General features: G+C 38.6%; 3 protein-coding genes across 3 annotated transcripts in view; 1 reads left to right on the top strand and 2 right to left on the bottom strand.

The window, feature by feature from the left end:
* Positions 1–132: 132 nt before the first annotated feature.
* On the bottom strand, positions 133–8,183 carry grk1b (G protein-coupled receptor kinase 1 b). The gene is made up of 8 exons (XM_008427663.2): positions 7,932–8,183; positions 4,703–5,409; positions 3,608–3,735; positions 3,224–3,381; positions 3,035–3,118; positions 2,815–2,939; positions 1,412–1,613; positions 133–1,286 (listed from the first exon to the last, which is right to left on the bottom strand). The coding sequence occupies exons 2-8, from the start codon at positions 5,399–5,401 to the stop codon at positions 1,003–1,005; spliced, it is 1,680 nt and encodes a 559-aa protein (XP_008425885.1). The 5' UTR covers positions 5,402–5,409; positions 7,932–8,183; the 3' UTR covers positions 133–1,002.
* Positions 8,184–11,101: 2,918 nt separating this feature from the next.
* Positions 11,102–20,281, top strand: slc25a35 (solute carrier family 25 member 35). Its single transcript, XM_008427662.2, has 5 exons — positions 11,102–11,649; positions 11,725–11,790; positions 11,866–12,018; positions 13,905–14,039; positions 16,386–20,281. The coding sequence occupies exons 1-5, from the start codon at positions 11,278–11,280 to the stop codon at positions 16,554–16,556; spliced, it is 897 nt and encodes a 298-aa protein (XP_008425884.1). The 5' UTR covers positions 11,102–11,277; the 3' UTR covers positions 16,557–20,281.
* A 498-nt stretch (positions 20,282–20,779) lies between these two features.
* Positions 20,780–27,808, bottom strand: part of LOC103475787 (mannose-P-dolichol utilization defect 1 protein-like) — an 8,463-nt gene continuing 1,434 nt past the window's right edge. The window contains exons 2-8 of the mRNA XM_017308704.1: positions 26,225–26,413; positions 25,887–25,952; positions 24,652–24,784; positions 22,672–22,757; positions 21,971–22,086; positions 21,776–21,886; positions 20,780–21,684 (exon numbers count right to left, since the gene is read on the bottom strand). Of these exons, the coding sequence (XP_017164193.1) occupies positions 21,562–21,684; positions 21,776–21,886; positions 21,971–22,086; positions 22,672–22,757; positions 24,652–24,784; positions 25,887–25,952; positions 26,225–26,413 (824 nt within the window). The 3' untranslated portion in view covers positions 20,780–21,561. The remainder of the gene's footprint in view (positions 21,685–21,775; positions 21,887–21,970; positions 22,087–22,671; positions 22,758–24,651; positions 24,785–25,886; positions 25,953–26,224; positions 26,414–27,808) is intronic.

Genomic DNA, 27,808 nt, shown 5'->3' with positions numbered 1-27,808 from the left:
AGTCCCATAATGTTTTACCTGAAATTAAAAAGACATATGTCTATGTTCAGTGTGCATTTCCAATAAAAAACAACCAGGAAAAAGAAATATAATAATTATTAAAAAACAAAAACAAAAAAAAAACAGTGTGTCCTAAGAACACAAACAGTTTTTGGCCTTATTTAATTCAAATCCCCTTTTTTGTATTCACTAAACAATGTTGCTATTGGAAAAGGAAAAATATATTTTAATTTCAAACAATTTAAGAGGAGGAAGACAGGATATATTTTTGCTTGTCACATTTTTATTAAATGTTTTAAAAAGTATTATTTTCTACAACATCTGCACATAGACATTTTTATTCATACAACAGTGGCAGATAATCTTATAAGTTTACATTATATTCATTTGAGTGTGGCCATGTTTACATTTGTTTGATAATACTTTAACAGTGTTATATTTTATAGACTAAAAAATAAATACAGTTGTGTATTTGTGCTTAAGATGTACTAAAAGGTGTTTAGGGAAAATCTTTCGTTTTGGGAAAGAGCGATGCACTGAATCAATCAGAGAAACGCGCATTTGTATTTAGATATTTTATTTAGAAAATCTGAGTAAATATCAGCGTCTGAGAAAAGAAAAGCAAGAGGGAAGAAGGAAGAAGAAGACGTGAAGCTTAGCACATTAAATTCTCCTTTTATGTCTTATCAGTCACGTACACAGTGGTGCCTTCCACCCAGCTCTCTCCTGTAGGGAGTTTCTCTAAGTTTCTCCCGTCTCTGGTTAATTGGTACCTCTGTCCCTTAATCAAACCTGGTTCAAAGGAATTTCATTTGGACAGAGAAGAAAAAACATCTTCACTGAAAACTCTCTTATCAGCTCCATAAGCATAACATTTGCTCAAAAACCTTCTCTATCAGTTCATTCTTCCCAGTAAATAAGCAAAAGTTTCATTTTCCAAGACAAAGGCTAATGCTTAAGTCTGTGATATTTCCTTCCTCCTGCTCTGGAGCCGTGTCTCGCTCACAGCAGCACACAGGCTCCGCCTTTGGCCTCTATGTAGTTTGGGTCGAGATCGTTGGGCAGCTTGCCGCCCTCGCCCCAGATGTTCATTTCTCCAAACACGCCCGTCTCTATCATCTCTTCCTGCCAGGGAATTGGGATGTTTCCAGAAGCGAAGTCACTGTAAAACTCTGTGTCCTTGTCGTCCAGGACCACGCCTTTGATTGTGCTGAACACGCCCACTTCATCGATGTCTTTGGCGTAGACCATTTTGGGGTCAGGAACAAACGGTGGAGGCAGCACGCCTTCAAATGGACAAACAAGGGAGAATAATCAGTTTTACTTTAGCATATCCATGTTTTTTTTTTTTAAATCTACTTCCATTTGCATATTAGAGATGTTTATTTTAGTTGAGCGCAGTTGATTTGACCTGCTTCCAGGCGGCCCCAGTTAATTTCTTTGAAGAATGGCTGATTTTTGAGCTCTGTGCATTCATTGTCTTTGAAGCCCAGTCGTTTTGCCGGGTCCTTCTCCATCAGACCTTCACAAAGGTCCTTGCTTTCCTTGCTGAAGCTCGGCGGGTAGGAAACAGGATCATTCAAGGTTCTTCTAGCAACCTCGTCATTTTCCACCTGAACAAAGAGAAAACGCTTTTTATATGCTGCCTGGTCACATTACAACTATAAGTGTATTTTTAGGATTTTATGTGACAGACAAATATGGTTTTATCATCTTTGGCTTTGTGGGTTTCTGTCACTCTGTGCTTTCATTATTCTGTCAATTTTAAAGTTGTATTATGTGTTTTCCAGGCCACAAAGTGCCATTTTATAGAGCAATCAAGTAATTATGTTAACTGCAATTGTAAAAAAAACAACAAAATAACAAAAAACAGAGCTCTAGATCTCGAATATGACTAAAAAATAAGTTTTACTTGGTAATTTAATGCCTTGGAAGTCACTTTAAAAACTTCTGCTCTTTCTAAACCTCTGCCTTCAGGAAGTAATCACAGCAGCATTTCACTGAGACATAGCTCTTATATTACTATGCACAGTAATAGTAATATATTACGCCTTGCAGCTGGCTAGTCTGAAGGAGCTGAGTGGGAGAGTCGTGAAGGTAAAGTGCTCTGTGAGGCGGAAGCAGCACGTCTAAGGCGGCGCTAGATCCATCATGGCATTTTGCATCGTTTCTTAATGGTTGCCCCGGGAGATTGAAGGATTTCTCAAACACTCCAGGTATGTTTTTGATGAGGGAATAACATGAAAACATGATGTAAAGCTCAAAAAAGTCCATTTTACATAATGCTGCCCCTTTAAAGTTGAAATTGTCATTTTCTTTAGATCTTCTGCCCTGTTTCATTGTGTAGACTCTTTCCTTGAGATCTGTGTTAAACTAAGTTCATGTTTCCTGTTTCTGAATTTCTTTGTCAGCTTTGGGTCAGTCATTTCTCGTATTTCTGTTTAACCTCAGTTCCCTTCACGGCTGACATTCACTTTGCTAATAGTGAACTATCATCTGTGTTGACTCTAGTAATCACTATCATCTCTCGTTGTTCTGTTGCTGCCGTCCCTCCTGTGTGTTTTTCCATTAAATCTCTGTTGCTGTGAGTCCTTCACAGACCACTAACTTAACATGACAAATAGAAGCAATTCTTCTCATCTACACCGTTTCAGCTAATTAAAGTCTGAAAACTCCAAAAGTAATTTTGTAATTTTGTGTTTTTATGATGTAACGCACTTTGATCTGCCTTTCTGCTGAAATATGCTGGACAAATAAACTTGGTCGTTTGATTGATTTAACTTTATAGATAAATCTACCAAATGAGCAAAGTACCTTTTCTCCTCTTACTCTAAATGGACCTTTAGCAGCAATCATCTCGTACACGGTGACACCCAAAGTAAAGTAGTCCACCGTGTAGTCATAGTCTATCTTCTGTAGCAACTCTGGAGCCATGAAACCTTTAGGAATGAAAGCAAGATGATTCTGAATTTACAACGCAATATTTATTTTATCTGGACAGATTTTGACGGCACTTTTATTACTTCGCATTTACCTGGAGTCCCAGCGAAGCCTGTAGTTTTATCTTTTCCATGTGGAAGCTCAACAGCAAGACCCAAGTCTGACAGCCGGACATGACCTGAGCACAAAGGTTGTGGTTTCAATGTTAGAGATGAGAGCCAGACAACACAGTTAAATATTGAAAAGACGTGAATCACTTGGTAACATGGATTAAATGGCCGACCTGCGTCGTCCAGCAGGACGTTCTCTGGCTTCAGGTCCCGGTAGATGATCCTGTGCTGATGAAGATGCTCCAACCCACAGATGATCTGAGCTGTGTAAAACCGTGCTCTCTTCTCATCAAAACCTGGATTTTTCTCATCCACGTTATACATGTGAAACCTGAGGAATGAAGAGCGGATGTAATATTGATTATAGGAAAAATATAGGAAATCATTTTTAGGTAATTTAGCATCCTTAAAAGCGCAGCCAATAACATCTGTTTAGTTAGCATATTACCTTAAGCTAATTGAAAGGATTTTACTCTGATCTCAAAGAAACTTTTTGACTGCAGGATTATTCTATGACATGTTTCTCTCTAGTCCTGCGGAGTGTTTAGAAAGAGTACCTGAGATCTCCCCCATTCATAATGGTCATGACCAGACAAAGGTCAGTCTTGGTCTGGAATGCATAAGCCAGTGTCACTATAAAGCGGCTGTGAACTTTAGCAAGGATACGCTTCTCCACAATCGCCCCCTAAAAAAAAAAACGGAAACGGCATTAATCAGCACTTCCAGGAATAGTCAATGTTGTCTGTTTCACAGAACTACACACCCTACTGTTCAGCATGTCAGACCTTTTTCCCCCTCGTTGAGCCGCCTTTGAAGATTTCTCCTTGAGGAACGTGAATTACAGGCGTTTCTATGAGATTTATTAACAACTCTTCTTTTAGATACTTTGCAAGAATTACTTAAGGAAGAAGCTTCACTTTTAACAGAACAAATATATTTTATTGTCAGCTTGTCTGTGGTAAATGCACGAGTTATCTTTTTGCTTTTTCTTAGATATGATTCATATTAAGATATTTCTCCTCACAAAACCGCATTATATAGTCGAACAAATGGTATTCAAGTCACAAGATCCTTGTGCTGAAGGGGTGCGTTTGAGCTGAGTTCAGTTCTTATTATTAAGTCCAGTAAGTAAATTTGAACACAGAAACCACTGTTGTGGTTTGGAAAGAAATGAAAACAATTTGGGCTGAAAATAGAGCGATCTGTGTACTTGCAAATTGCAAACAAAACATCACTATTTGATAAGTTCGGAAAATATTCACGCTATTTCAGTACAGAGTTCAAAAGGCCTTTAATAGGAGGGGATTGTACACTGCTCAAAAAAATAAAGGGAACACTTAAACAACACGATATAACTCCAAGTAAATATAACAATATAACTCCAAGTATATTTAAGGGTTTAAGAGGTTGAAAACAAAACCACACCACTATTTTCAAAGTTGTGTGTATAGAAAAAGTAGTAATTTTTCTAAACTGGTCTATCTCTAAAATCCCCTATGAAACACAAAGAAGTTTTGTGTGTTTAAATGACAAAATGTGACAAATTTAAAGGGACATAAAGAAAGCGCCTCAATTTCTCTTGAAGTTGCCAAGAGAAAACATTTTTAACAAAGGATTTTTAACATTTTATACAATAGAAGTTACTGCTTTACCTCGTAACCTTTGCGTTTCTTAAGTCTCTTCTTCTCCAACTTCTTGTTGGCGTACATTTTGCCCGTTGCTTTCGCCTGACAGGCAAACACTTCCCCAAACCCTCCTTTACCTAGAACCCTGAAGTCCATGAACCACTCTTCATCAAAGGGCTGGCTCTCCAGCCATTTGAACTGAACGAAACGCAGGAAGAACATGCTGCTCTTGAACTCGTCTAAGGCCTTCTTCTCCAGATGTTGGAGCAGCTGCTGCTCACTTTCCTTGAACAGGTCAGCACGGACGTTCTTTAGGTCTTCTTTGACGCGAATGATGGCCTTCTCCACAAGGAAGCTGCAGAAATGCTTTGAAGTTGTCTCATAATACGTGTTGACCATTCTCCGGGCCTTCTGCAGCCTGTCGCTCTCCTGGCTTATCCCATAGTCTTCTATGTCTTTCCACAGCTCTCCTGCATCTTTGTGGGTGGCGCTGCTCTGGAGGAACTGCTGAAACAAGTGCTTGCCGATGGGCTGTTTGGTACACATGCTTTCAAAGGTTGTGTCTACAGTGGTCTTAATGTGTTGGCAGTCTCTGATGTGAGGAAGTTTCAGCCTGGCACGCATTTTCTTGTCCCGCATGGCGGCTGCTGCACATCCATCCGCGCCGCCCCGGGCTGACACGTAAGCTGAGTTTGCTACAACAGTTTCCAAACCACCGATGTCCATCGCTTTACCTTTGTCAAGAGAAGGAGGATAGGAATATAAAGCACAAGTAGTGTCTTTAAAGGGCTTTGAGCTTAGAAAACTACCATCATTTGTTACATGGGCACTCTTTCCTGATTGCTTAAACAGTAGCCACTGTTTTTCTATATTCAGCTCTTTTCAAACTAAAAGCCAATGGATGATTCGTAATCCTGGACATAAATCCTGAAAAATTATTTTAAAGATTAAAATAATGGGGGCGCCATTAATGACGTTTAACCCTCCTAGTCATTGGGACGTAAAAAATTTAATTTACATTTTTTATGACCACTGAAAAAACCTACAAACAAAAAAACAATAAAATGAATGTGTAAAATGAACCATTTTCAATGTATATGTAGAGTTCACCTATTAAGACAAATAGAACAAGTTTCATGCACAAAAAATCCTTCCAACTATTTAAAAAAAATGTTTTAACAGGTCAATTTCACCCGCAACTTAACAGGAGGGTTAAAACTATGCTGGTGATTAGGGAAACATTTTGTGCAGTGATTAATTCAGCCACAAACAATAATTATCATATTTAGTTGAAAGCAAAGATGACATAAGAAGGGAGCTGAGAGATACAACTTTATTTGAGATACAATTTTCACATCTACTGCATTTCTCTATGTGACGGATATGTTTTATCTAACATTCCCACCTTCATTTTCTGGAAAGTTTTTCTCGGATTCCTCTGCCGTTATCTTTCCCTTCTCCAGCAGCTGTTTCTCAGGTCATGGTGACTGACCTCATTTCATTGTATTCCTCCTTAGATATTTATGTTACAGTTACAAACGGTGTATTTTAGTAACGTGTCATATGATTCAAATGTTGGAAGTAGAGCGTAGGTAACTTCAGATTCATAAATCAAAATGATTTGAGTGTGAAGTAAGTCCTCTGGCACCATTTATTAATTTATTAAGACAAATTATTCACCAGTCTTTTCAATGACAACTGGAGTCAGGCACCAAGTGGATATAAACGATGAATGGTTGACCTTTTGGGGTAGCACTGTTTCCATTAAAGATCAGACTTCATATTGTGACAACATTTAGAAAACCTGGTAATTCTGCTGAGATTGTAAATGTTTCTGCTTCACGTTCAGGCGCCTCCTTTGAAAACTGAACACACAAATGGGAAACATAATTTAAGATGCTTATTTCAACTGTGCTTCCAAAATACCTTTATGATTCCTTAGATACTCTTTAAGTATTTAAAGGGTATTTAAATACTTAAATAAGTCTCTAACATATTAGCAACTTATCTCTAATATATTAATCCAAAGGTCTGCTGCCTAATCTACTCCTGGACACCTGCTTTAAAGTACAGATTAAGGTAATGGACCTGGTGTTAAATCATGCTGGGATCTGCTGCACTCTGCTGTTCACAAGTCAAACACGAATGATCGCTTCCGACAAAACAGAAACATCCGTATTTATATAGAGTCATGTGGAAAAATTAAGGCACCCTTTAAACAATCAGTGCTTTCAAAAGCATAGAAAGTTGTTTATTACAGGTTAGAGAGAGAGGGAGAAGATACATAGTTTTAGTCAATAAATTAAAGAAGAAAAAATATTGTATTTTAACTGAGGAAAGCGTTAGGACATCATACCACCTTATTACTCCCTTTGGTGAAACTGTCTTTTGTGAGACTCGTCCTGTAGCGACACACTAGTCTCTCGCATCAGTTGTGTTCACATTCCTCTCTACGATGTTTGTTTGGGATTCTTGTGAATGTAAACAAGCATTTCATTCTCAGCTGATTTTCTTCATCTAGATTGGTTTCCTGTATACCTCACAGCTTTTTTGTTTGTTATTGTTTAATTTTTTTAAAAAACATTTGTTTAATTAGTTTAATTAGCAATCATCAGTTCATAAATGTTAAATAGTTTAGGACTGCAACTATTTTATTTTTACCTTGCAAGACTAAAACAAAGGGGCAGTCGATCACATATCTTTTAAAATCAAACTATTTATTTTTTTTTTTTGCTTTTGCGGTTTCTATAAAAAGACATTTTATTATTAAAAAACATTTCTTTGAGACAGCTGAGCATGAGGTGTAATGTGGATCAGTGGATCAGCAGGGCACTCTGAGTGTTTCTTTCATTCCTGACCCGGTGCTGCTGGAGCAGATAGTAACACGCTGGCCTCTGCAGGTGCCTTTAATCCATTTAACCTTGACCGTTAACACCACAGCTTTCCGTATGAATGACTGATCTTCACGTTAATTACCCTTAATGAACCGATGGCTGTTAATTAGCCCAAATTATGTGGCTCTCTGAGACCAAGCCTGACTGTGCTGTTTTAGTTTTACGCAATTATAAAAGATAAACAGAAAGCAATCTGTTTTGATTGATGTTCAATCACTTTGCCTGGATTTTATTTCAACATATTTATCACAATGAATAAAATCATCAGCAAAACCAGGAAATGTTGTGATTTTTTTTTTTTGATTTTGCAAAGATTGTTCTCTTCATTGTTACATACCTGAGACAAAGTAAGTAGTACTTACCGTGTTGTTTTTCTTCCGCTCCTGGAAATTTAGGATTTTAGATCCAAAACCGTAAATATTTTTATCCCTATTTGCTGTTTTCTTCTTCTTTTTTTTTTAGATAAATCAGGACAAGCAGAAATGATCTCTGTCCTGTCAGAGCGCTCCTCTCATCTCCTCTTCCTGCAGTGGGATGTGGTGGGAAGGTGAAGACTTCAGGCTGAGGTTCACTCTGCTCTTAAGATCCCGTTTGGCAGCTCACTGGCTGCTGAGGATTACAGCCGGATAATAAAAAGGCGGAAGCGACTTGGCACACACAGAAAGAGCCATGGTCACAGGAAATCCAGCTCATGGGACGGTTTTTCTAAAGAGTGTAGTGTCCTGGGTTTTTACAATCATCCAATCAATCTTCAACAGGACCATCTGATGCATTTATCTGATCATTTCCACCCGAATTCTTATTTAATGATATTTTTTAGATCCTAACGAGGCAATAAAATTAGCAATAATGTGATTTCAGTTTGATGCCACGGAGTGGGGTGATTGAACCAATGCGGATCTGACCCTTGAAGGTTCAGACAAATTCACATCCTCACGAGGATTCAACATAACCTTTGAATTTCTCTCTGCCTACAGTATGCCTCTCAGTAATAAAGTGAAGACTTTGAATTTAATGAAAATGCTTCTGCTCTCCTTACATCGTTTGTGTGTTTTTAAAAAGGAGGACATCGGCATTAAGAGGGTACGTTTCAGGTGAGAGGATTTAGTGGGTGGTTAAGGAATCGGAGAAGAGGGATTTAGATCACATTGCTAAAGAGGACACAGTGATAGCACAGGACACAAAGAGGCCCAATAAAGTAGCTCATAATAATTCATTACAATAAAGTAAGGAGAATTCAATTTACACACTAAAATGATATCAAGTTACATCTCCAAGTCGTTAACTGATCACAAAATCTGAAGTGAAAAGAAAATGTTTTCATTTAATTTAACTCAGTAAAAAACATAATAAGGATATTGCTTCATACAATTTTGCACATTATAAGATTAAATGTTCTGGTACATTGCTCTTCAAATCAACATAAAACATGTTTTATTTTCCAGTCTAATCAGCTCAGGGACACGTCAAACCTACTTAACCAGGCGGGGTTAGCAAGTAAAGTGGCCATGTATAAATGTGACAATCCCGCTTTCATTTTATAATTCCAATGTGAGTAAAGTAAGTAAGTAAAGTTTATTTATAAAGCGCTTTTCACAGAAATAAAATCACAAAGCGCTGTACAATAGAAATCAGCCTTAAAACCATACAAAACACAAAACCAGCATAAGAAACACAATAAAATCAAGAGATAAAAGCCTGGGTAAATAAAAAAAATGTTTTTAAAAACTTTGTTAAAACCCTCCACAGAGTCAGCAAAACAGAGCTGCAAGGGCAAACTGCTCCACACCGACTGAAAGGCCTTTGTCTCCTATCGTCAGAGGATATATCAGTGTTTAATAATGCCCTAAAGTTAAAAGAAGAAAAGAAAACTCCCATGACAATTGTTGACATTGTTGTTGCTATAGTGTTTGCACGTCCGTCAACTGATTATATAGATGTAATTAAATGAGGTTTTGGACGTCAGCGCTCCGACTCCAACACTAATCTGTCATGAACTCAATGAGACTAACCTGGTAACCTCTGCTGAACTCACTTTGGTTCACTCTGATTAGTTTGGAGAAAAAGACTGCAGAATGTGCCCCCTTAATAAACCGTTGACATTTATTTAATCCAACTGATGGATTTATATTATTGGGGCAGAGGTTGTAGTTTTTAAAAAAAAAAAAACTGTTTAAAGATCATGACCCTCTTGGATTATAGGAGAAACTAAAAGGAGTCTCATTATGCTTCACAGTTTAATTTAGTCTTACCACCCTGCAATGAGATAGCAGTGGTAAAGCTGGACTGATACAAATAATACATTTTATCCTAAGTCTTACTTGTCTGATCATCTAAGCTTTAGGTCAGTTTTAAATTCAAGCTTTAGCTGCCATTAGGTTACACTTTATTCGCTTTAAACCATTTTTTGAGTTGGAAACTCAACCCAGTGCGCTGGGTCACGAACTGATCTAAATAGTGTGAAATAAACCCAAGCCTGAATCAGTTCATATTACACACTGGCTCATTTCAAAAACAGCAGTCTTTTATTACATTGAAGTAGTTTGTAGTTTTGAATTGACTGTTTTCCCAGTTTAGCCAGTGATGCTGTTGTAGGTCTTCCTCTATGCGAGCAAGCTATAGACAATTTATTACTACTTTAGAATGTATAACTACTTTATTATAATGAAAATTATGATTAATATCTATTTATTTTCTTTCTTTTTTGAGCCTGTTCGGTTTGAGGTACAGGTGGCTGCCTGTCGCCCCCTAGTGTGAAGGAATGGTGGCCAACTAAGGTCAAAAGTCAATATTTGGCTTTCCACTTTCGAACGCTTTTCTTCACCACCATCATTTTACTTTGGTAAACTTGGGTTGACTTTATTTTTCTTTTTTGGAGGATTAATGTACAGAGCAGCAAAATGTGTTTTAAGTGCATATGAAGCGCATACATTTATTTATAAAACACTGTCCAATTTTACACTCTGCTTTGCAGCTTTTGTTTTAGTTACTTTATGCACGATTCTATAAATATAATAAATATAATCTGTAACAAGACAAAGCCTGTAAATGGGCTACGATAAGGTTTAGATAAAGACGTGTTATGACGAACACTCGTATTGTTTCGGTTTTTTAAGATGAGATGTTTAAGGAAAAGATGAAATGTGGGTTAAAAACTGGGTTGGACGTAAATGTGGGTTTGATGTAACTGTATCGTGTGCCACAGAAACAGAGAGCAAGAAGGTCCTGTTTATAGTTATGATGGGTTATAGTTAATGTTGCCGCTATTCTTTTGATTATGAAAGCATGGAAAGTAGTGACTTTATTTCTTCTCTCTTCGTTTTTATCTGTCATTTATATTTCTTAATATATGACCTAAAGATACAAAATTGATTAAATTCAATCGGAAATTACATAGAATAAGAATTTAATTCAGATACATTTGTGAAGTAGCCATTTTCTTTCCCCGCATTCAGCGGATATTTCGCGTTTGACCTTTTCGTTTATCAAAATTCCGACAGTACAGGAAGCTCGTGAAGCAGCAACGTCTGCGCGCTTCAGTTAGCGGCCATGTATCTGCGGCTTGTGATATTACGGCGGATGGGGGAGTTGTACAGTAAAAGTGGGCGGGGTCATCGCAGCTGAGAAAGATGTCACAAACATGAAGGACAGAAACCAGCGTTAGCGACCCCGAACTCCGCCGCTGCCCGTTGTGTCGATCTGACCGGGATGGACTTCGTCTTGAGCGGCGTGGCGGCCTGCGGAGCGTGTCTCTTCACCAACCCGCTGGAGGTCGTCAAGACGCGGATGCAACTTCAAGGGGAGCTGAAGAGCCGCGGCACCTACCAGGTTTACTATCGCAACGTTTTCCACGCTTTCTACACTATCGGTAAAGTGGACGGACTGGCCGGCTTGCAGAAAGGGCTGGTCCCCGGACTGTTTTATCAGTTCTTCATGAATGGAGTCCGGCTCGGCTCCTACGCCATCATGGAGTCGGCAGGTTACATCCACACCAACGGAAGGGTCAGCGCGGTGAAAACCACGTTAGCGGGAGCTAGTGCTGGGGTGGTGGGCGCCGTCATGGGCAGCCCTGTGTACCTGGTTAGTAGCTGACTTCACTTTGAACAAGTCAGGTGTCACCTCTGACTTATAACGATGAACTCTGCACACTGACAGGTGAAGACTCATCTGCAGAGTCAGTCTACCTCCTCCATCGCAGTGGGACATCAGCACAGACACGAGGTTAAACACAGTGACACAAAGTGACGGTGACAATGTAAATGCAGTTTTCTCATGTGTTCCTTCTTCTCCGGTCAGGGGATGATCCATGCTCTCAAAGTCATCTACAGGCAGCACGGCATTCTGGGACTGTGGAGGGGCTCCAGTGCTGCTGTACCAAGGGTCAGCGTAGGCTCTGCAACCCAGCTCTCAACTTTCTCCTCCTCTAAGGAGCTAGTCGTCGACCTAAAGGTTAGAAAATATTCGTTCGTAGGGTTTTATGAAGATGGCTTCCTGCCAAGATGTAAAATTCTGTTTTATAAGCTTCCTAGGTGTGTGCATGTTTTATAAATGGCGTCACTGTTTGAAAGTATCTGGGTTAACTGACCATATAACTTGAAAGAGATGTCTGAGTAAACTCTAGCTGAAGGGAGTCCTTGATACCCCAGAGGTATTCTGGTGATTAAAGAGTGTTATCTTTACTTGACAGGAAGAAGTTTAGGAATTATTCAACCATTTGCAAAGTTGTGTAACTTGCTCCGTTGCAAAAAGTCATCGGGGCCGAACCCCTCCTCCCAACATCCCAGCCTACACTGACTCATTTACAAGCTGCGATACATCTGAAATACAGGACAGCCTTGTGTTTAATGTAAACAGACTCATACGCTGCTTGCCGCTCTCTGGTCTACAACTATAACACATTTAAATAGGTAAAAGGGTTTGTTGGTGTACTGTGGATCTGTTCCCTATGGAGACTTTTATTGGTACTTCTGGTAAAGTGTGCAGTAAGCCTTACATAAATTCATCTTTTATTGCAGGAGCTATAGGCATTTTACACAGAAACATATAGAGAGGATCTAAAAAAAAAGCAGTTTGTCAGTGAAGGAACAAAAATGAAACCACCTGATCTTGCTCTTATTGACCAATATTAGAAAGCAGAGAAGTACAGACATTGTGAACTTGGGGGGGAAAAACAAAAATGAATAGTTTATTAAATTATACACTGTCAGAAGTGCTTAGTTTGTGGCTTGTATAATTGAGGCCACTACATTCTTTATGTGTGCAGCTATATTGGATAGTAAATGCAGCGTCGCTTAGCGAGTTTCACTTTTTCCAGTCGGGATACTTTCCTCAGGGAGGATTGAGAGTTGCTACTATGTGGTAAAACAACTGTGCTCACAGTTATGCACTGTGGATAATGTTTGATGCTGTGGGCCTGTTTCTCTTCCAGAGGCGAGGATGTGAATCCTATTAGACTGGATGCCGTTATGGAGTCTCTAAAATACGAGAACATTTTAAATGAAAATCTGAAGGTGCAGTTAACAAAAATAAAAATGTGAATATTTTTATTTAAGTTGGATAATGATAAACTCAATATCCAGCTCCACCCATACATTTAACCATCCAGATGGATAGAGTACTGAAATGGTTCACCAGACTCAAAATGTAGCCATCTCAGTTGCTTGTCTTAAATCTGATAGAAAACCTGTGGGGTTTAGAGAAGACATCATAAGTTTAGCCATTGACTTCCTGTGCAATTCTGCTGCTTTTGCTTTCAGCAAAGTCTGGGCTTTCTCCCATTCACTCGGATTGTTTTCGTCGATTTTTTTACCCGGCCAATCAGTGAACAGAAGGAGAAGTTGTGAACGATAATTTCCTGCGCTGTTTTAGAGTAGTAATCTGTAATTTTATCAAAGGCAGCAGAGGAAATGAACAATGTTTTTTAGTCCTAGTTGGTCACACTTCAAAGTGTTGAATGAACATTAACAGCCGCCTCGTTCGGATCAGCGTTTCTCTCTCTGCAGCAGAGGATGGTTGTTTACAGTGCAAGCAATTTCCTGCAATTCTAATTAGATTTTTCTAAAACTCTAATTACAGTATTGAAAAATGTATGTTAAGACTTCCTCCATGACTCTATCATACTGAAAACCAGTAACCAGTTGCTACTGTAGAATGCATGTAACACAGGTGCTAATTTTAGAACCAGACCTCTGTTTCACTTAGTTAAAATTAGATATAGTTGCTATGTAAGGATGGGCTCATTTCCTGCCACTGCACAGCCAGACCTCTTCTCAGAACTGCTTCAGAGCCCGCGCTCGCTCATCGCATGCCTTAACGACGTTCCCATCTCTGCAAAGGTTTTCCCGCAGGACAGCTGGTTGGTGCCTCTCAGTGCCGGCATGATCAGCAGCGTGATGGTGGTGCTGGCGATGACGCCTTTCGATGTGGTTAGCACGCGGCTCTACAACCAGCCTGTCGACCATTCGGGAAAAGTAAGTGAAATAAAAATAAAGGGAAACGAGTGGGTGTCCATTTAGGGGGAGTTTTTAGTCTGTGTTTTTCAGTAGATCGGACCAACAGATAGATGCCTTGTGTTTACGCTACACGCAGATGCTAACATCTATGATTTCGCTTACAGGTTTCATATAAATTTACCCTAAAATGTAATGTCACAGATGCCCATTTAGACACTTAGAACAGTTTTAACGTTTGAATATTAAAAGCTTGCACAATATAAAACAACAAGGCTACCAAAATAGCAGTTTCACCTTACGTCACAAGGTCTTAGTTAATATTGTAAACGAGACCAAGATAATTCATCTTTCTAAATGCAAAAAATTACCCAACAGAAATTGAGAATGAGGCAGAAAGAGTATAGGTTTAGTAAATTTCTGGTGCATCAGTCTCTTTCCAATCTGTAATTTGATCTTTACCTAAACTTTTACTTGGATTTGTCAAAAAATTAAAACTCTCTTAATTAAAGATGCCATATTTTCTGCAAATATGCACCATTGCTACAAAATGGACAAAGGGACTTATTGAGTGTCCACAGCAACGTTCTGATAAATAATATTACTTTATTTCTTTCTATGCTATGCAGACGTTTTGTCTTCATTAATGAAGATTCTGACTCTGTATTTTCTGATAGTTATTTCAATAATTTCATCCCTTGTGTGTGCCAATTGGATCCATTTAACTTGCAGCGAAAGACAGTCAGGTGATCATTTAGTCTGCGAGGCGAAGGCATCTCTGTCCTGAGGTGTGTACATGTCACACATGGTCCAGCACACACTGAGTGGAGGAAACAAGGCTTTGTTATAGTCATGAGAGGCGTTTTCAGAAATTACAAAACACACAAAGCCGTGTGAAAGCGCTGCCTGCTGAGGCTTGGCTGATTTCAAACGAGATGATCGGCAGTTTAATTTTTCTGGCTACGTTCTGAAGTGAAAACATTCCAGGTGTGAGTTTATTAGCTTGTTTGCACTTGTAAGTTGCTTCAGATGATATAATATGCTGAATGACAACTTGAGCAACGTTATGTTGATCATCAAGAATTTTTACTTTCAAATTGACTGTTTCAGGTTTTTATTAACTTAAGAAATACATTCTCTAAGGATGACTTTTTTGTTTTAGTCAGTGCCATGGATTCGTTTTTTAATCCTTGCCTAATCCTGTCAGGTTTATGTAAATTTTAGCTTTCAGGTCAGTCTGTGTGTGTGTGTGTGTGTGTGTGTGTGTGTGTGTGTGTGTGTGTGTGTGTGTGTGTGTGTGTGTGTGTGTGTGTGTGTGTGTGTGCGTGTGCGTACGTGCCTGCGTGTGTGTGTGTGGGTGTACGTGCGTGTGCGCGCGCGCGTGTGTGTGTGTGTGTGTGTGTGGATGCTTTCGGACTCCAGACCTGCATTTACATTCGCCTCCAAATTGTTGTCGGGATTCAAAGGCACATAATGTTGTCTCTGTGCCAAATCATTTGAAAATGCAAAGGGTGTGCAAGTAACTGCTTCGTTCCTCTTGTGGGAAAGTCGTAGTTCGTTGTTAAGGCTCCATGAAGCTCTTAATCTGCAGGTTATTTATAGTGTCCATTGTCCCTTTGCTCTTCAAGGTGTTGTAAGTAAACTGTGACAGTCGTGTCATTATGTCATCTGGAGCATGAAATGTGTAAACTCAAACTCAAGGACACCTGATACTGGAGAAATGTGAGGGATAAGAAGATATCATTTCTTCTTCTGCTACTTTATTTGAGGTACTTTTTGACTCTTTTCCCCATTGTTGTAAAATTATAACCACAAACCTTTTTATCTGGTGCACCAACACAAAGTAGGGCTTTTATTTTGTTGTCGTTTCTGTTTAATAAAAACCTGAAAAGTGCGGCGTGTGCATTTGTACACAAGCCGTATATTTTGCCACGTCAGCCCAAGGTGAGTCTGTGAACATCAGTTTCTAAGGATTAGCTCCGTCTATATTTCCACGAACTCTCACCAGTTTCCACAGCATGATGCTGCCACCACCGTGTATCACCGCATGGATGGTGTGCTCAGAAGGACATGCGGTGCTAATTTCTTGCCACTCAAAATATCTTAAATGTAAGTTAATTCTTGATCACCTCTGACCAGAGCACATAGTTGCTTAGTCGTTTACGCAGCAACTTCTGACTTTTATCTACTGTATGCTTTTGTTATTATTATTATTGTTGCCTTTCACAACTTGTGTTCTTCTGTTACATAAAATACCCCTGAAAATATGTTGAGGTTTGTGTTTGTAATGTGATTTGGGGCTGAAAAGGAAAGACAGAGAGCTTCTGTTTTACCGATTTAATGCGATTTTCTCGTCTTTTTGCGCAGGGGCAGCTTTACAAGGGATTCAGTGACTGCTTCTCCAAGACTCTGAAAAAGGAGGGCCTCACAGGACTCTACAAAGGCCTGGGAGCCTCTTATTTCCGACTCGGCCCACACACCATTCTGTCCCTGTTCTTCTGGGATGAGCTGCGCAGATTGTACCAGAAGCTCAGATAACATCAGGGAATCCAAAAAAGAAAAAGGGTAACTCATTGTGCAGAGGTGAAATGAATCTTCAATCAGGGAGGCAGAGGGGAAAAACTAGGAGATTATCTGTTTACTTATTTTTACTGCAAAGGAGCGAAGGTTGCCTTCAAAACTCCCCTGACAAAACACGTTAAACTTGAAATACGCAGAAAATTAGGTCTGAAACTTCACCCAGAAGCTCAATCATTAATGGAACCGTCTTGATTTCTCTCATTGCTACGTGTGAACACACGCAGTATGTCGTATAGGGCAAACACGTCATACCCCTTATGACTCTAATTACATCATTCCAAAGCATTTCAACTGTGCACTATATGCGTTATGGAGAAAGCATCACATGAGCCCATGTTGCAGCCAAATCATGTCTACCGTCTGAATAGACTTGTGACCCCGTCTGACACGCAGTGTAATGTTGAAACATGCTTTAATTGCTGAGGGAAAATCTCTCCTCGGTGCAAGTGCTGCTTGTTAAACCAGAATTTCTTGAATTTGTTAGAGTTTCTGAAGAGTTCGTGAATGAAGTGCAAATAAGAAAGAATTGTTATGTTAAGTGGTCAAATAAAAAAGAAACTTTCGTAGAAACTAGAGGCTAAACTCTGATTCGTTGCAGGATTGTTAGTGGGGGCGGGGGGTAAAAAATGACAGAAAAGTCATTTTGAAGTGTCCACAGTGGGAGAAGTAAAACAGATCCCATGCTGATCCAGGGAAATTTTTAAAACGGGAACTGAAACTAAAAGAAATGTGTCTTCCCTTTTTCCATTCTCAGGGTGCTGTGTTTCCTGGCTACCTCTTTTATACATTATAAAATCAACAAATTTCACTGAGGCGAAAAGCCATGATGTGTATTATTAACAGAAAGGACCAAGAGTTGTATAAACTCTGTCAAAGAAACAAAAGTTGCTGGAAAAAAATGTGATTGAGTGATATAGGTTAGGTTTTTATGTCTCTGTGTCATGCAGCATCAGTATTTATTATACTTCGCAAAAACAGAAGCACAGAGTCGCATGTGATAGTTTGTTATGTTTAGGTTCACTTAAGAGTTATGTCCTGAAAATCTGAATCCAGCAGCACAAGTAGTTTCGTTTTTTCATCAGTCAGGTTCAGTTTTTCTCTAATAGTCCAGATAACTATTACAATGTCTAAAATGGCTTATTTAAATTAAAAAAAAAACATTTACAAATCAGTTCCATTTGTTTTCCATTTCTACATAAGATATTCAAATTTTCTGGCCATTCAGGCTGAAATCCAAGGATCATTTTTGATTTAAGAGTTTTAAAACTTTGCAACACATTAAACACAGTTTCTTGGCAGGAATGGTTGTGGCTCAGTTTATGTGATGTAGCCATTCAATTATTCTTTAAATTATGAAAATATGAGGTTTTGGTCATTGACGTTAGTATAAGTGGCATCTGTTGGTGATTTTTTTTTTCTTTTTTCTTTGTAGCAGATCGAGTACAGGCGTCCAGTTTTTGAGGTTTATGATGCAGCCTGACTTTTATCAGAGAAGTTTAATAATGTGAATTCATAACAGCTGTGAACACGTTGCATGTTTGTTAACCCTGAGCACTCAGCATATTATTATATACAGTTAAGCTTAGGATGAGTTCAATCAGGAAGTCGGTGAACAGGAACAAAGTTAAATTTGAGTTTAAGGTTCTCAAATTGCCAATGGTGATGAATGGACTTTTATTACTAAATTCTTGTTTTGCATAACCAGAGCATGATTTTCATTTTAGCGTAAAACCTTGTTTTCCTGTGGATGGAATTGTTTCGTTACAATTTTTCCAGATTTTCAGCAACTTTTCTGAGTACTTTTAAAAATGCCTAAACACTTGCAAGTTAGGAGACTTATTTTTGTTACTTAAAGGTATATTTAATATGATGCAATAATGATTTTTGTGCCTTAAAAGTTCATCCAGGGCATAAGTGACCATCCACTCATCCATTCACTCTGTTCATCCTTGGGTCGGGTCAGCAGGGGGATAGAGCCTGTCTCCAGCAGTCATTGGGCGAGAGACAAGTTGGACCTAAGTTGTCCACTTTTTTTATTTAAGTGACATTTCCTCTTTTTGTTACAGATTAAATAACAGCTAGAAATTTAGCAACTTTTTAAAACAAAAGTTTTGTTAAGCTGTCATCCACTCACCTTTATTATCCAGTCTGTTTCACTACCTCCAGCATCATCAGAACAACTCTCATCATGCTTTATCCTCTGAGGAAGGGTTTCCAAAGCAGATGTCTCATCTGTCAGGCAGATTTGGTGCTTTCTTGCTAACATGAAGGTTACAGGTGGTTACAGGTAGGGGTAGCCGATAAATCGACCAGCCGATAAATTGTGGATTTCTTCGGCCGGTACTTAAATGTGAAGCAGTGCTTATCCACCGATCTTATCTACCTCAGCTGCTGCGCGCCTGTGAGAGCTGCCAAAAATTGGAATCGGCAGGTCAGGCTTTTTAAAGATCGGCGATCGGCCAGAAAACTCCCGTCGGCGCACCCCTATCTCCAAGAGTCATAAATGTAATGAGCTGTTTGTGAAAGGAAGCAGGAGGTAGACTGAGATTTGTTGAAGTAAATTAGATTTCTGGCCATTTTATGCGAAGCAGACCTATTGCCATTTTCTCTACTTTTAAAAAGTAGCTTGGCTGTATCACTCAGAGCTTTTTTGAGACTATGAATGATTCCCTGTGAGGGCTCTTTGTGTATGCAAGACTATGTATTAATATTTTGTTTAGCAGAATTGTGTAAATGAAGACCAGTGTGTTACATACCTTTTAAAGACAATATGAAAGAGTATTTGCAAAACTTGAAGCATTTCTGACCAGACAGGATCACAGTCTAACATATTATATCTATGTTCCATTTTAAAAAAATACACTGAGCTATTATTAAGAGCATGCTGACAAATCATACCATTTGCTTTTATGCCGTATTGCTGAGAGCACCTCGACTTAAAGGTTACACTTCTGTCTCCTCTTGACATCTGTAGCATCCAGCGTAAAAATGTACAAAAACCTTATAATTTAGGTTCACCTCTTTGCTATTTGGCAGCAGTACAATCTCACACAGAAAAAGAACAAACTCCCACCTTTAAGTTAGCCTTGCTAAAATGGACAGTCAGTACAACGATGGAGACAGTTAAAATTATTCTGTGACAAATTTCTCAGGGAGAAATGATATTAGTCATTAGGCTTTGTACGAATATTTGTCAAGGGTACAAACAAATGTGGAGGCTGCTATTCATAGAGCCGAGCTGTTTTGGTTGTAATGTCGTAGATGCAGTCTTGAGTACTATAATCCAGCGTCTTAATCCTTAATCCCCATCGTGAATGTCTGCTTGATCTCGATCGTGGTAGTCTAAAAATACACATCGCAGCAGTGGAGGAAGAAGGTCAAAATGAACCTCTACGAAAACTAAAACTTTCAATCAAGAAGTCAGGATATTGTGCCAACTTGCTTAATAAAAGAGCAAATGTTCCTCTTTTAAGGTATTTTGCTTGTTTTACGTGCATTGTTGCAAAGACGTAAAAATACTCCATTCACACAAAATGATTTTGTCTGAAACATTCATTCATATGACAGATGCGTCTCATGTAACGTAGACAAAGCAGAGAGTTTTCAGTCAATGTGTAACAACAGACTTGTCTATGTTCTCGTGATGATGGACATGCAGAGCAAATAAAGGATTTTTGTATTGATTCCTGTTTGTCATTTTTTACGCTTTCTGTTCAAACACAGAAAATGAGCGATCAGCTTTTGTTGAAAATACCCAAACGTTCACAAAGTTTTGAGGTTTACCCGTGTTTGACTCGACCAAATATGAAATCAAAAACATCCTCTAGCGGCTGTTGGAGAACAGAAAGTGTTCAGAGACTTTACACTCTTGCATTATTTTGGTTTGGACAGCACGAAACCAGACTGGAACAGAGGAAATTGCTAATTTAGAAACTGAAGGAAAACGACTGAGATCGTGAGCTTCACACCAAAATATACGGTGGACTCCTCCAAGTATTATGTAACCCCTAGAAACAAAATACTTGTGGATTGGTGGTGTAGCGCATTCAGAGTTTCACTCCATCATTCAATGGATTTTTGACACAGAAATGTTACGCTATGGCCTATACCGTCATGGGAAAAACAGTTGACAGTTGTCCAGTAAACGATTGTTCTGGAAAAAAATTAATCGCCAAGCACTGTTAGGTGAAAATCACTCAATCAGGTTTATTCAATACCGAACACACAAGATCAAAAACTCATGAACAGGTCAGATTAAAGGTCCAAGTGAACCTCAGAGTTGGTTCTGTGTGGATTCTGACAACAGCTTTATATCAATGATAAGAAAGGACAGTCTAGCTCCTGAGCAGCTGCAGAAAACAGCATCTAACTTTGGGTGTGTTGCCTCCAGACGTCCATTTGGTGATTAAAAATGTCCACCACAGTCAAACCCTCAAAAGCTAATTGCTAATAAAACTGTCTTTTCACACAGCGCTGTATCCAAGCAAGTCTAAAAACATTTTGTTGCCTGCCAGGAATCCTCTGCTCCCTTTATCATGTCTTGGGCTCTTTCATCTTAATTTGTATTTTCCTCCCTTAGCTCATTAATATTAATATCTAAGGTGTCATCCAGATGACTTCCGGATCCTTTCAAAAACCAAAGACACAATTGGGAGGACATTCTGAGGATAAATAAGAACTGGCTGGCATTAAATAAAAAGAAGGCATTCACAGATCCTCATTCGGACTGAAATCTGAGTGCGCCGTTTTTCGCAGAGCCACTAGAGGGCGCCACATGACGTTTTATTCTGCTAACAGTCGTAGCTAACCTATAAAAACACCAGGTGTTAAGAACTTCACAAAAATTCTAATAAGAATAAACGGAGAGGAAATGTCCTCCACACAGTGTTGTACAACAACTACATATTATTAAATCATTCATACATCAACATCTTAGTCATAGAAACACTTGCTGCCTCTGAAGCTAATCCATCTTCTTGGCAGCAGAGCCAGCGCTCCTCTTGTAGCAAACGATCTGAGACATTAGGACAAAGCTGAGACATGTGGACAGTATGTGAGACAAAGTAGTTAAAGATCCTCCGCTCTCCTGTAAGAAAAAACGTTTCACAAAGCCGTTGTTTAAAATCCCAAATAAAACAGAAAAAGAGTACAGCATCCAACTGTTTCCAACTGCTTACCTGTACAGAAACAACGGCAGCACCAAGAGCACCTGCACATGACAGCAACGCCGACAGGCTGGACAGCTGCCCTGTGTGGCCATTCTGGTGGTTTGTTACAGTTTGCACAACCTGGAAAAAAGCAATAAGGACACACATCTGTCCGCATAAAAGAGTCCATACATCTGCAGAAAGAAGAGACTGATAGATCGCTACCTTGCTCAAAATGAAAGCTGCCTGAGTGGAGGTGTACATCACTCTGATGACGACCGCAGCCGCAAACGAAACCAGGAGGAGGATTGCGCCACCAAAACTCAAGAGCAGTAGCATTCCTGACACACACACATARACATTTCTAAGATTTTAATTTTACTCTTCACCCTAGCAACACGAGAGAGAAAGCAAGACCTTTTTTTGAATTGATAGTTACAAACATGGTTAAAAAGTTTAATTTGAAAAGACACCACAAGGTGGCGCTGCAGGAAAGCCTGCAGGAATCTAAAAGAAAAAAAAGAAATCACCCTACAGACGATGGATTCTTTACATTCAACGTTGTCCAGATGTTTCATGACTTTTGAGCCTCAGTTCTGTGAACAATAATCCAGTTCAGAGTTGCACCCAACTGAATATTGCTATCAGTGCTATCAGTGACTGGCAGTATGTACAGCTGTATTTTCTTTTAAAGTGCTGTGCATACACACATTTCACTACTTTGTGAAACATTTAACCAATAAAAGGTTTGCCATTTTAAAAAACACCTGTAGCAGGTCAAGGTAGCCATGAATGATCCCAGCCATGGGATACTGGTACGTYGAGGTGTATAATTCATTAACTAGGAACTGATGATAAAATAACAACCAGCATGTCCGCTTCCCTTCATTTTCTAGATTTAGGATGAGTACTGATTCAAAACTGACCTTTGAGGGTTTCACCGCGATAATGCAGGATGAGGAAGATGATGGTTGCCGTCTGGGCCAACGTGAAGAGCCTCTCAGCCCAGGCACTGTGCAGGAGTTCAAACAGAAAACGCAGACACACCGATAAACATACTCTGCCAGACATTAAACAGAAAAAGCTTCTTACTCTGCAGTGTTTGGACACTAATAGAACCGGAGTCTTTGAATCTGAATGCAGTCATAATGGGGAGTGCAGACCTGATAAGCTGAATATTCCGAAAATGGACGGCCACCCAGGGAGCTGTACTCCTACTCCCGGTTGTATTCATAAAGCAAGTATTTACAAATGAACCATCTAAGTGCAGCAACACAGAGATGAATAGCAAGTTAAATGATGAGATGGACCTAGAGAAAAGCTTAATGTAAATCAAACTGCAAAGTAAAATAGAAACAGATGAAATGAAATCAGTCCTCAAAACTATTAGATCAAAAAGCCRGTAAAGACAAATATAAAAACCTCCTGAATAGTTCAGAAGCAATTGCATATTTTACATTAAAAACATKGCATAAAGTGGCAAAAAATACAAAGCTAAAAAAAAGACTTCAAATATTATGATAATGATCATTAGTTCCTACATTACACAACCAAAATGATTACATTTAGGGTTTGAAGAAAGAAGGCGGTGGAGGTTTTCAGGAAGTCCAACACGACTTCTTTAGATTTCACAAGAAAAACTTTATTATATTTGAAAAAAAAGAAGAATCCTCTCCACTCAAGAAAACACAATAAATGTAAAAAAATAAAATAAAAAAAATAAAATAAAAAAAAAACCTATCAAGGAAACTCACTAAAACTCAAATCGACAATAACACACACTTAATCTAAGAAAATTAAGAAAATATGTGTTAAAGAAATTAATGGATTAAATTACCAAACAACTATGAGTTACAAAAAAGTGGAGGAAACTGAGACCTGAATCAATTTAGTTTAAAACGCCACAAAATAACATTTAATAATTCAGCTCAATAGTCATGCCATTTGGATATGTCTAAATATAAAACCCTAACCCTTACTGTGGGAAATTCCTGTTATGTTTCTGTTGTGAAAGAAATAGTTCATATAAGTACAGAGAAAAGATAAATGCTTTGTCGAAACCCTAAAAGCAATTTAAGAAATCAGTAGCAAAGAAATGAGTTCATCCATCCACCAACTCCAACGCATTTCTGAGGATCTCAGAAAAGAATATCTAGTCCCTCCGCCTCAGATCCCCCTAGGTGTGAAATGCCCAGAAGACCTACAACAGGCAGGTCCCTGAAGGCATCCTGACCCAAAGCCTGACTGGAGTCCTTCTGATGAAGCGGCTCTGTGCCCCTGTGAACCAGGACGGAGGGTCTTCACCATATGTCTAAGACAGAGCCCAGCCACATGTAGATGAAGCTCAATTCTGTTCTATTTGATTTTCTTCCCTCTTTTTCATTTTTACACAATCAATTTACAACACAGGCCATTTCAAGTACCTTACTACAAACAAATCTAATGAATGTACAGAAATACATAACCCATCTAAAGACAGACTCAAATTCAAAACCCTATTCCACTGCAGTCTTACTAATAATTGTAAAAGCTTTCTTTATAAATGCATGAAACAAGTCACTTTAAAACAGAACAAACATTATTATTCTTATCTGTAGTCTCATGTTTTTGTCCTCTAGATGTTTCTTTTTGAAAGCCTCAAACCTGATTAAATCCAGCACACTCAGCGGTGAGCCGCACCGATCTAGATCCTGTCCAGAAATGTTGTATTATTTTTGTATCTTTTTTTATGATGAAGATACCCTGACGTTTGGAAGAAAATATTACGGAGCGGATCAACCGTCTCCCGCGATGTTGGTTTATTTGACGGTTTTTGTGTCAGCAAGCAGAAAATGCGAACAAAGTCACAAACAAATAACTGAATACCAACCCTTGACTTCCTTATTAAGTGCTTATTGATTACTTACAAGAACGGGAAGTTGTTGGCTGCAGCGTAGACAACCGGACATGATAAAGCGTAGAGCTGCAGCAGGAAGGCAGTCAGACTCAGGCCTTCTGCACTTCCTCTCCACAGCAGCTTCAGCAGCTGAAGGAACTGTGCTGCTCAGGACAGGTGAGAGACGTGGAAACAGAAAATGAGAGCGGAAACGTAAAAAAAAGTGCTCAGGAGCTATTCATGTTGACTTTAGCTACTGTTTGGTTATCTTGTATGCAGCTGGCTGAATTCATCAAACATGATTGCATTATAAAGTGGAAGCTTGCTGAAAGCTCCAGCTTCTGCATGCAGGCAGCATGATAACGATGTGGCTTCAGGTCCAGGCCTGGTGTCTTTGTTCAAAGATTGAGACATAATCTGTCACTGTTGTTTATCTGAGTTCACAGGCTCTTGTTCTAATTAGATCATTGCTTTTTTATCACAAAGTAACAAAAAGTCAAAGAGCAAATTTAGACGAAGGCTCATTGGAAATAAAGGCAGCCCTGCAGTGCCTTGGGAAAGTAATCATTCCCATTTAGTGAGAGTGGATGGAAAACATAAAAAGTTTTAAGTTTTGGTACTGGATTTTGAAATCATATAAATTATTCCATGTTTTAGTTGGAGCTGGCCGTCTGTTTAGGGCTGCTAAAAAAGTTCTCCCACCTGAGCTGGAGGTCTCTGCAGCTCCTCCAGTGATAAGGCTTACATCTTGGCTGTTTCTGATAAATGTTTTTGTTTCTTGACCTGATGGTTAAGCTGAACATTTTTATTTGATGCACCGAACCGTTGCAGGCTGATCTATAACCTAAACCTGCATTAACCTTCTCCATAACTTAATGCCTGACTGACTGACTGGTCTGATTTGGTTTCAGTGATTCTGTTTCTGTTCGCTAATTTTCTCCAATAAACGTCTGAGGCCTTCATTATAGGATGCAGGTGGTTTATTTATTTTAATTGCATGAACTCTGAACTATTTTTGGGACATGAGAAAGTAAAGAGCAGGACATACACATGCAAGCTGCACTTATTAGATATATATATTTCCAAAATATATAGATATATTTTGCAATTTCCAAATGAAGCTGTACTTGATCAGTTACATTAAATCACAATGAAATAAACTGAAGCTTGTGGCTTTAATATGAGAAATGTGTAAAAGTTTAGGGTTTTTAAAAAATTAATAAGACATTTTTGTTGTTCTTATTTTCTGATATAAAACAATCTTACCCAAAAATGTGTCCAGTATGATCCAAAATCCGACAATTTTGTTCAACACAAACTTTAGACAGGGAGCTGGAAAATAATAATTTTCAGAAATAGCGATTAAAAAACAAAAAATGCAGATCACATCAAATTATTGAACCGCACATTAAGTAAGGTTCAAATGCTACTTCCCCATGCATGGCTCATTAAAGTCGCAATACGTTTGCAAGAGCAACATGTTCTCCACTCCTCTGAGGCCGCCATATGCCGCGCATCTGGACCCCCCCCCCTCCTCTCTCTCTCTCTCTCTCTCTCTCTCTCTCTCTCTCTCTACTTTGACATTTCTCCTCAAACAGACTCACCGTGCAAATGCAAGCGGACAAAAAGCTCCTCGTAGCATTTCTCTGGCATTAAACGGCCCACAAGGAGGTCTTTCAAGGGAGACGTGTCCATCGTGGGCCAGCTGTGGACGGGAATGACCGGCTGGAACAGGGGGAGTGGTCCAACGCTTCCCAGATATTTACAGGGGGCGCCACAAGTGAGCTGTGACGCTGAGATCAGAAGAAAGCGGTCCGTCCTTTTTATTCTCGCTCTTAAGAAGAATTTAAATTAAAAAAATAATAATAAAAAAATACCCTGCGTGTTTTTAATGACAGAATATTTCAAAAACTGCAGGGTTACTTCTGTAACCCTAAGGGGTCACGAGGCAGACGGTAGCCTAATCAATTAATAAGCCATTTGTAATGACGTCATCAGACTCGAATTCTTTCCACGGGATAAAATATGGTAAACTTGTGGTACTGTTTTATATAAGTGAATTTTGTTACCAAAAAGTTTTACCTTTAACTTATTAATGATCTTTTAACTGCTAATTAATAACCACTTGCTAATTCTAGTAATATTCAAGTTTCACACTTTGACCCTTGGTCTCAGAAAGGGAATAAACTTTATATAATAATGAATATCCTAATAAAAAATTTTGTCTTTAGTTTTATGTTGTTGTTTGATCAGTTCTGGAGTTGCAAGATGTAAATTATTTAGAGCTGCATTGGGGCCAATAGGACGGGTTCACCCACTGTTATTCCATTATAAAATTTTAATGCTCGTATTCAAACTGGATTATAAATCCTATCTTTGCGTTAATAATTTATAAATGATTAATCTGTAACTAATGTTCATCTACCACACTGATGTGGTGACTGCTTCACCGACAGTCTGCATGCTCACTCAGTTTGAATCTGGTTTGATCTGGATTAAAATCCTACTTCTAGTATAAATGTAAAATTCAGATTGAGGTCAATATAGAGAAGTACAGGAAAAACAGTGACATACTTTCCGCTGTCAAATTTCAAAATGAGTTTCGCATGAAACAAAAGAAAATGTACAAATGACAAATGTTACGACAGAAATATGTCAAAAAAGTCAATAAAAGATTTTCCAACAATTTCTGGTTAACACAAATACTGCATGTTGTTATTAAAATTAAGTTCTATTTTATTACAGAGTAGTTATCTAGCGCTATGACCAGTTTACTTTTCACAACCAGGCAGCCATATTCCTGAAAAAAAAACAATTGCTCTTAAAAACAAGCATACTTTAAACAAGATTTTGTCTCGTTTCACTGGTCTTTTATTATTCCAGTTAGTCAGTTTAGTCAGAGTTAACGTTTGATAAGATGGAGACACAAGTTAATGCGCTGTGGTTTCCTTTTGGAGAAAATGTATTTAATATTTAAAATATTATCAGAGGCTGTAGTTGGGGCTATTAGTAATGTCACAGTCATTGCTGCAGACAATGATTGCTCAGTTGCAATTGGACACAGTATAAAACAATTTAACTGCCATGTTGTGTTAAAATTAAATAATTCTTTGTTTCATTTCTGCCCATATTCTTGCAAAATAAAAAACAAACAAACAAACAAACAAAAAAAAACAAAAAAAAAAACA

The sequence above is a fragment of the Poecilia reticulata genome, linkage group LG14 (genome assembly GCF_000633615.1).
Source record: "Poecilia reticulata strain Guanapo linkage group LG14, Guppy_female_1.0+MT, whole genome shotgun sequence".
Lineage (NCBI taxonomy): Eukaryota > Metazoa > Chordata > Actinopteri > Cyprinodontiformes > Poeciliidae > Poecilia > Poecilia reticulata.
This window is presented reverse-complemented; position numbering and strand designations above follow the sequence as displayed.

What these genes read in the sequence shown, in the direction of transcription:
- grk1b (XM_008427663.2), bottom strand. Translation starts at nt 5,401, where the DNA reads ATGGACATCGGTGGTTTGGAAACTGTTGTAGCAAACTCAGCTTACGTG. An exon ending in AGGCTTCGCTGGGACTCCAG is followed by an intron (nt 2,940 to 3,034) that starts GTAAATGCGAAG and finishes TCATTCCTAAAG; the next exon opens with GTTTCATGGCTCCAGAGTTG. An exon ending in TTAGAGTAAGAGGAGAAAAG is followed by an intron (nt 1,614 to 2,814) that starts GTACTTTGCTCA and finishes CTCTTTGTTCAG; the next exon opens with GTGGAAAATGACGAGGTTGC.
- slc25a35 (XM_008427662.2), top strand. Translation starts at nt 11,278, where the DNA reads ATGGACTTCGTCTTGAGCGGCGTGGCGGCCTGCGGAGCGTGTCTCTTC. An exon ending in AGCTAGTCGTCGACCTAAAG is followed by an intron (nt 12,019 to 13,904) that starts GTTAGAAAATAT and finishes ATCTCTGCAAAG; the next exon opens with GTTTTCCCGCAGGACAGCTG. An exon ending in CTGTCGACCATTCGGGAAAA is followed by an intron (nt 14,040 to 16,385) that starts GTAAGTGAAATA and finishes CTTTTTGCGCAG; the next exon opens with GGGCAGCTTTACAAGGGATT.